Below are 9864 nucleotides of genomic sequence, written 5' to 3' on the forward strand. Positions count from 1 at the left end.
TATACTATATATATATATATATATATATATATATATATATATATATATATATATATATATATATATATATATATATATATATATATATATATATATATATATATATATATATATATATATATATCTATATCTATATCTATATCTATATATATGTATGTATATATGTATATATATAACTGTACTGTGGCAGTCTGCAAGAGGTGCTTATCAATTGCTGATAGGTGTGTCTCTGCGCACGACACAGTGTGTGAGAAGATGAGGTGTGTGGTTGACTTCTGCAATTGCACGGCCACACGAGATGGGGTTCAATCGTGTGCTCGTATGCCATACACTGTTTAGAGTCTTAGGGTTTTGATGTATGTCATTTATCGTTCAGGGTTTTAGGGGTTTACCACACTTTTTAGGGTTTTGAGTTCTTTACGGCGTTTTTTTTAATCATTTAGGGTTTTATGTCTCATACTCTCTTTAGGGTTTTAGGGTGTTTCCACAAGGTCTTCCCTTCATTGTACTGTAGATGATTCCTTTACCTCATGTATACCACTCGCCTCCTCTCACCCGCCCCAGCATGCGCAGAATGCCTTTGGCACTGTCTTTGATCTGCTGAGTGGTCTTTTATATCTCATCTATAACACTCCATGCGCAGAATGCTTTTGTCACTGTCTTTGATCTGCTGAGTGGTCAGTTTATATCTCATCTAGAATGCCTTTGTCACTCTCTTTGATCTGCTGAGTGGTCTGTCTATATCTCATCTATAACACTGCATTCGCAGAATGCCTTTGTCACTCTCTTTGTTCTGCTGAGTGGTCTGTTTATATCTCATCTATAACACTCCATGCTCAGAATGCCTTTGTCACTCTCTTTGATCTGCTGAGTGGTCTGTTGGTTAAGATGGATGACTACACCTTAGCCGAAGCGTGTGGCCGTTCTGCTGTTGCGGTCTCAGACAAGCTCAGGTAATGTTTTAGGGTTGCGTAGTTTTTTCGATTTGTAGTTTAGGTTTTGGTGGTACTAGGGTTTTGTAGTTTTAGGGTTGCGTAGTTTTAGTTTTAGAGTTTTATAGTTTCAGGGTTTTGTATTTTTAGGGTTTTAGGGTTTTGTGGCCGGTCTACTATTGCAGTCTTGGACTCGCTCATCAGATAGTGTACTGTGTTGTTGGCACACGTAGTTTTATCTGTTGGCCTTGCTGTTTGCGGCTGCAAGTAGGTAAGTAGTCGTGTGGATCTACAAACGTGCCTATTTTTCCGAACGTATGTGTATTTACATATGTCGTTGTTAGGTCGTTTGGATGTGGTTTTAGGGTTTAGGGTTTAGTGCATGAACATGTACAAATACCAGAAATGGCGGTGGTAGATAATATGGATATTAATCTGAGTGAATGTGTGTGTGCGCTTTGAAAGTATGTGCATATCACCACGACATACATATCTCACAGCAAGCTGTGTTAAAACCCTGCAACCTTACAACCCTGTCCGTGTGCTTTTCTACATGTCTTGGGCGAAGGCAGGTATCCCTATACATTTCTATATGGAACCTAACTTGTGTGTTGTATGGAACCTAACTATGAGAAGGTTTGCGTTATGTATGTATGTGTGCTATAGTGTAAGAGCCCCAGGGAGACACATTGCTATCTCTCCGTCTGTAAAGTGGAATTGGAGTATCTATTGGCAAGGTTCAATACAGCTACTGCGGAGGCTTTCCAGTTTGTTGGTTACGCCATAGGGCACTACGGCGTTTCAGTGGTGTGTACACGTGCACATAAGTACGTCTGCAATGTACTTGCAGGTTCTAATTATTGAGCAAAGCATGCAGCATACATGCCGATGTATTTGTAGGTACATGTGTATGTATGTACATGTGTATGTATTTAGATGTGTATGTATGTACATACAATTTTCTGGTGAGAGTATACAACTGAATGGATTGGCCCGGTTTAAATGTTTTAGGGTTTAAGGGTTTTCATAAGTTCTATCGGATCACTGACGCGTGCACACTTGTACACACCAACACACCAGCGTGTTGTTATCATCATCGCACTCATATACACACGTTACTATCATCATCACATTCATATGCACATGTTACTATCAGCATCAAACTCATATCCACATGATACTATCTCCATCCCACTCATATACACATGTTACTATCTCCATCCCACCCATATACACGTGCTACTATCATCATCCCACTCATATACACGTGTTGCTATCATCATCACACTCATACACACATGTTACTATCATCATCCCACTCATATACACGTGCTACCATCACTACACAGGAGTATAAAGCTGCAGGGGTTGGCACAGGCCGCCGCTGAAGCGAAGCGTCACGCACAACACGTGGGACAAGTGCCAGTGTATCAAATACTAGAGGCCATGGACGCCATTGTGCGTGTGTTGGTCGACAAGATAACCTCTCAGGTACGTTTGTGTGTGCGTGTGATACGCTCTTATAGACAAGATAACCTCTCAGGTACGTTTGTGTGTGCGTGTGATATGCTCGTATAGACAAGATAACCTCTCAGGTACGTTTGTGTATGTTTGTGATATGCGCTTATAGACAAGATATCCTCTCAGGTAAGTTTGTGTGTGCGTGTGTTATGCTCCTATAGACAGAATAACTGCTCAGGTACGTCTGTGTGCGTGTGATACGCTCTTATAGACAAAATATCCTCTCAGGTACGCCTGTGTGTGCGTGTGATACGTCTGTGTGTGTGTGTGATACGCTCTTATGGACAGAATAATCTCTCAGGTACGTCTGTGTGTGCGTGTGATACGCTATTCTAGGGGCGTGTGCCATCTGTGTAGAATGTGTGTTCGTTAGTTGCGTTGTACATGTGTGGCATTCATCACCTGATCTCACCTGAGCGGGCACGGGTTTTCAGGGTTTTAAACCCTAAACCCTATTCATATTCAGACTAAGCTACACCTATCTCTCTCCCTCCCCTGTAGTCCACCCGTTCATGTCTGTACACGACGCTGCTCAATCTCATAAGCTTTGCCAAGGACTCGGGTTCGTCGCGGCACGGCACGCACAGCTCCCGTAACCGTGGCAACGAGGCGATGGTCAGTGTTACCAATACCTTACTACTACCCTCTGAAAGCCTTATGTTCCGTCTGATCCCCGTGGTGGCTACGGATGCCATGAGTGGCAATGGCAGTTGTAAGAGTATGGGAGTGGCGCTGATGGGCAGACTGCTCAAGAGCGACCCCAATAGATGGATGGAGAGCCTATCACAGCACGGGTAAGGAGGGTGGACACATGCATGTTCTGTAGGGTTGTGTGTGTGTGATATACAGGTATCTATTGATTATATATATATATATATATAAATATATATATGAAACCCTTATTATCTGATATAGGCATGGTCTGATGATTTCCCTTTCTACGTGTGTGTATATCTACCAATACGCAACTCTAGGCACTCATCCCGTGACTCCTTCGAACTCACCTCTTTTAGCGAGACCACCCATCTCTTCCCCATGCAGATGTACTATCCCAAACCCACTCACTCGCCTCTCTCACCGTCCACACCCCCTGCCGCCACTCACACTCACTCACACATACACATGCATGTGCACTCAATCACTCACATACACCCATGCATATACACTCACCAACTCTCACACACTCATGCATGTGCACCTTTCACTCACTCTCACACACATGCATATACACTCACGCACTCTCACTCACATGCATGTACACTCACTCACTCACACACACACATGCATGTGCACCCTTTCACTCACTCTCACACACATGCATATAAACTCACGCACTCTCACTCACATGCATGTACACTCACTCACAGACTCACACACATGCATGTGCACCCTTTCACTCACTCTCTCACACATGCATACTCACACACACACATGCATATACACCCTTTCACTCACTCTCACACACATGCATATACACTCACGCACTCTCACTCACATGCATGTACACTCACTCACTCACACACATACATGCATATACACTCACGCACTCTCACTCACATGCATGGGCATGTGCGCAGATTCCTGGATCACTTTGTGGGCATTCTCAAGCACGCCGACGTGGAGGTGTCGCGTGCACTACACACGCACTCGGGATCACTGCTGCCCATCTACAGCTACGAGGCTAAGATGTCCTTCCTTGTGCTTGTGGCGAGTGTCAAAGAGGGTGCGGCCGCCCTTGTGGCTAGTGGTATGTGAGTGTGTGTTATGTATGTGTTAGTGTGTGTTATGTGTGTGTGCGTGTGATTGAGTGTCTGTTATGTGTGTATGTGTGTGTGTGTAGTATGTATGTGTGAGAGAGTTTGGAAAATGATGATTGCGTTTCAACGTACTTTACACATCCATAACTACTCATGCTCTACAAATGATGATTGCGTTTCAACGTATTATATACATCCATAACTACTCATGCTCTACATATGAGGATTGCGTTTCAACGTATTATATACATCCATAACTACTCATGCTCTGCTTATGATGATTGCGTTTCAACGTATTATATACATTCATAACTACTCATGCTCTGCGTATGATGATTGCGTTCCAACGTACTTAAACATCCATAACTACTCTTGCCCTACATATGCTTTATACATCCATAACTACTCATGCTCTACGTATGATGATTGCGTTCCAACGTACTTTACACATCCATAACTACTTATGCTCTACATATGATGATTGCGTTTCAACTTATTATACACATCCATAACTACTCATGCTCTACGTATGATGATTGCGTTTCAACGTACTTACACATCCATAACTACTCTTGCCCTACATATGATGATTGCGTTTCAACGTATGGTGATTGCGTTTCAACGTATGGTGATTGCGTCTCAACGTACTTACACATCCTAACTACTCATGCTCTACATATGATGATTGCGTTTCAACCTTTTATATACATCCATATCTACTCCTTCTCTACATATGATGATTGCGTTTCAACGTATTTTATACATCCATAGCTACTCATACTCTATATGTGATGATTGCGTTTCAACGTACTTTATACAATCATAACTACTCATGCGCTGCGAAAGGGGCCGCTGCGCATGTATGTATACAGAACTAGAGCTACATCTTCCTTTTCCCATGCGTGCATAGACTATACGTGAGTGTATGTGTTTGTATAGGCATACTTATGGAGCCACGTGTTTCCAGTACTTCTTCTGTCCATACTTCCATTTATCCATACTTCTTTAGTCCATACTTCCATTTGTCCATACTTCTTTTGTCCGTACTTCTTTTGTCCATACTTCATTTGTCCATACTAACATTTGTCCAGGTATGTTACGTCGATTGTCCACTTTCACGTGTCTGCAAGAGTCGCCACTACACACAGACGAAACAGACCAGTCGTTTGGATCACGTGCCGATCGCGAGCGCCGCGTCGTTCTTTGGGCCTTACGTCTTATTGGAGGTATGATACGCACACTCACATATGCATATCCATATACATATACAGATACCTACATGTACCTGTACATGTACATATACATATGCATGTGCATGTGCGTATACATATACATCACATATACATGCATATATATATGTATATATGTGTGTGTGTGTGTGTGTGTGTGTATTTGTGTGTGTGACTCTTGCTGGTATCCTCTCGTACATAGGCTGACAGAATATATATATGAAGACACGGTATCAAGATCCGTGCCGTCGCCCCCTATGCTACACTCACCCATGCACGCGCACATACAAACAGACTGTGTATATTAAAACCCCCAAGGGGTTTTTAGTTACTACTAACTAAACCCTGAACCCTAAACCCTTTACTAATCCTGATAGTAAACAACACGGACTCTCGCGAGGGCGAGAGATTGCCTACACTCTACTCCTACGTGTGTATTTGTCAAGTATTTTCTTATTTATACACCCTTAACAACCATGTGCGTATACCCTTAGTTACTCACTTACCTAACTATACCATCTGTGGGTTCTCGCAGGTATCCTTACGTCGGTGGGTCGTGAGAATGTCTTTGCCGTGGCTGAGGCGTTGGACTGTGTAGCTGTGAAGAAGGAGTTGTTTCTGAGTGTGTTGAGGGGTGGCGCACACTCCTCGCCCACCGCCAGACTCACCCCACACGTGCTCGAGGAGATCAAGCTGACGGTATGCACATGCACATACATGTGTAAGTTCAAACGTGTGCCCTAAGAACCCTGTACCCTGACATCGGTAATTAAACGTGTGCTCTAAAAACCCTAAACCCCTATACCCTGTAACGGGTGGTTGCAGGTGTGTTAGTGATGTGGGGTGCTTATATGGTGGTGTGTTCACGTATACACATGTGATCTTGAACCTGAGAAGGGAGTTTCAGTCATGAATACGAGACAGATGTATATTCCAAAACATGTATAATAAACGCGATGCGCGTGCAAACGCGTACAGAAGTTCTAAAAATAGATTGTCAGGACGCTGTCTGTATCTATGAGCCCAAGAGAACTGTCTTACACGCTGTAGGGTGCTGTTGTGTGCTACGGTACACAGGGCATCGGGTATTTATAGTTCTCGATATGAATCTGTCCGTCTATCTGTAAACACACACATACACACACACACACACACACACACACACATACACACATACACATACATACATACATACAATACATACATACACATACACACACACACACACATTCATACACACACACACATAAATACACACACACATACACACATATATATATATATATATATACATATAAGTAGAGAAGCATGTATACTTCTCGATGTATATATATATATATAAATCTCTCTGTCTATCTGTGAGCACACACACACAAAGTTGAGAAGTATGTATACTTTTCGATGTACCTACATATATAAATCTGTCTGTCTATCTGTGAACACACGCACACACACATCCACATATAAGTAGAAAAGTATATATAGTTATCGATGTATATACATATATTTATCTGTCTGCCTATCTGTAAACACACACACATACACGCATACACATACACGTACATATACACAGCCTATACACTGAATCATTGACCCCTCCCTCTGCCTCACCTTCTCCTCCCCTCAGGTGGGCATCTTCTATCGCCTGTCTGCCGATGCGGCTGAGTTCACGCGTAGGTTAGGTGATAGTGCCTTGGTGTTTCATAAGCACTTGTTGGGTTGTCTGGTGCGGTTTGCCGTGCCCTCGAGGTGGAAGTCGCGTATGGCGTACCCTGTCACCAGTACAGTCGAGCCCAGGGAGACATCGAGGTAGGTATAGCTATAAGTGTGCGTTACGTATCCTTGTGTGTGTGTGTGTGTCACCAGTACAGTCGAGCCCAGGGAGGCATCGAGGTAGGTATACTTAGTGTGTGTACGTATCCTTGTGGGTGTAAGGGGGGGGGCATATGCGAATGTACGGGTATATGGACTGGTTTAGACATGTTTAGATGGATATGTACATATGGTTGTGCGTGGACGTACACGTGTGTGTTGTGTATCTGCGGTGGATGCCGCGTGTGGCTTACTCTACCGCCTGCACAGAAGAACTGGTGGTGACATTGCGGTGTTTATCAAGTGGTGTATGTGTGTGTGTGCAATTAGGTTTCTGACGGAACCGTGATTGGACCATATTTGCTCATATGTCTACAGGCAGTATATATATATATATATATATATATATAGTACTTTCTTTATATATATTTTCATGTATACATTTTTTACGTGTATGTATCGGTGTTGCATGCTCAACCGAGAAAACAGAGGTATGGAAATTGGGTATGTAGTTCTGCAGGTGTATATACGAAGAGTTGAATCGGACCATATGTTATAGATCGCTCAGATCAGAGTTTACTTGAGCTATGACTATGTACATACGAGTGTGTGTATGGATCCTGCTGTGTTTTTATCAACAGCTAATTGAGGTTTTAGGGCTTTATGAGTGTGTGTATTGATATTGGCGTGCTCTACGCATTGTATCCCTATTTTCAGCTCTGGCCAAATCGAATGTCCACTTACTTAGAGGTGTTATCTATGTATCTGTGTCACTCGGTTACAATTACCTGCGGGTTTACAAGTGTGTAAAGGCCTTCTCTGCAACAGACAGTCGACTATCGTACGCATCCCTGCATCACGTGTTAACGTACGGATGTGAATTAGTACTCTCCGAATTTCAATACCTACTCTCCGCTTTTACCTACCACACCACAGCCTTGACTACAGAATGCGGGATGTACAGTCGCCGCAAGTCGTCGACGCGGCTGTCATTGCGGCGGTGGAGTGTGATGTGCGTGACATCTGTCTGAGTCTGGTGTCGTATCTGCGCAGTGTTGTCAAGGTTGCGAAGCAGAGCCGCGATACTGCACAGATCATGCCGTTACTATCACCAAACCTTCAGGTATGTACGTAAATGAATACATGTATCTGTATATGTATGTGTATATCTGTATATATATATATGTGTGTGTGTGTGTGTGTGCGTGTGTGACTTGGGACTTGTGACTTGTGTGTCTTGTGTCTTGTGTCTTTTTATCAGTGGACCTCAATGCATTCTCTCACACGAGCTGAACTCTTATTCATGTGAAAAAAATGCAGATATCAATCACATACATATTTGTGCCAAATCTCAACGCATATCTTTGTCCACCCAATCCTATCGTCTGAATTTAACGTTTATTCTACGCGTTTGTCCACACCCGCTATATAGAATGCCATAGTATTGGCCAACAACGACTCCAGTGCTCCGTCACACATCAGTGATGAATTGGCGAACGAAGAGAATGCCAGCAGCAAACGGCCCCCGTCCCTCAGCGCACTTGTAATATACATCCGCACAGCTATACCTAGGTGGGTGGGTGGTTGGGTGTGTGTGTGTTGTATATGTCTACTGTGTGTGTGTGTAGGGGTGTGTGTGGGTATGGGTGTGTGTGTGTGTGTGTGTGTGCTGTGTGTTGTATGTCTACTGTGTGTGTGTGTTGTATATGTCTACTGTGTGTGGGGTGTGGGTGTGTGTGTGTGTGTTGTATGTCTACGCAGATAGATGTACGTAGTGTGTGAGGATGATGGTTTTTTGGAGCACACCCAGTTATTGAGCCTTTTGAGTTTGTACCTCCACACACCTGTCTCTAAGATAGATTATGAACTAGTTATTATTGTGCACTTGTTTAATCAGAGTTCGCATATAGTGTACCAGGTGTATATAGTTAGTCATCAGTATCTACACCTGGTGTGTTTCGGGTATATATAACTGCTCGAATACTCGTATACTATGTCGTAATTCAACACAGCTTGTTTAGCTATCGTGCGGTACATGAATTGTTTCAATTGGTGGATCACGTGTCGATGTCGCAAATCACATGTCGCAAATCACATGTCGACCGTATCTCATTATAGTCAATATCACATTCACTGCGTAGTCTGTTGAGCCGAGTGACAGCATCAGCAGCCAGGGGTCGAGGTCGCGGTTCGGGCGCTGAAAATGGTACTAACCTAAATATGGGCATGATTTTAGGCGGGAACGCGGTAGGTATAAATGTCGGAGCCACCCCAGATACCTACGGACATCCAGACGCAAACGCATATGGTTCTAATCAGGGATACACACGCGGTAACCATGGTAACCAGGGGTATGGTATGCCACATTCCATGCACAGTACACAAAGCTACGGCACAACTGGACACAACCCACAGATTAACCACGGTTACGGTTATGGGAGACCTCATGCGATCAACGGAACGTTCGGACCGATAACTGGGGACTTCAATGACTACAGGTATATATATATATGTGTGTGTGTGTGTGCGTGTGTGTGCGTGTGTGTGTGTGTGTGTGTGTGTGTTTACATATGTATATAAATATATGTGTGTTTGTGCGTGTGTGTGTGCGTA

General features: G+C 43.3%; 1 protein-coding gene across 1 annotated transcript in view; it reads left to right on the top strand.

The window, feature by feature from the left end:
- The first annotated feature begins 840 nt into the window (after window positions 1-840).
- SARC_05475 (hypothetical protein) overlaps window positions 841-9864 on the top strand; it is a 12344-nt gene continuing 3320 nt past the window's right edge. Inside the window, exons 1-10 of the mRNA XM_014300660.1 lie at window positions 841-953; window positions 2282-2423; window positions 2955-3247; window positions 4031-4200; window positions 5302-5436; window positions 5975-6138; window positions 7067-7248; window positions 8188-8374; window positions 8684-8823; window positions 9393-9749. Of these exons, the coding sequence (XP_014156135.1) occupies window positions 889-953; window positions 2282-2423; window positions 2955-3247; window positions 4031-4200; window positions 5302-5436; window positions 5975-6138; window positions 7067-7248; window positions 8188-8374; window positions 8684-8823; window positions 9393-9749 (1835 nt within the window). The 5' untranslated portion in view covers window positions 841-888. The remainder of the gene's footprint in view (window positions 954-2281; window positions 2424-2954; window positions 3248-4030; window positions 4201-5301; window positions 5437-5974; window positions 6139-7066; window positions 7249-8187; window positions 8375-8683; window positions 8824-9392; window positions 9750-9864) is intronic.

Source organism: Sphaeroforma arctica (assembly GCF_001186125.1).
Source record: "Sphaeroforma arctica JP610 unplaced genomic scaffold supercont1.351, whole genome shotgun sequence".
Taxonomy (NCBI): Eukaryota; class Ichthyosporea; order Ichthyophonida; genus Sphaeroforma; species Sphaeroforma arctica.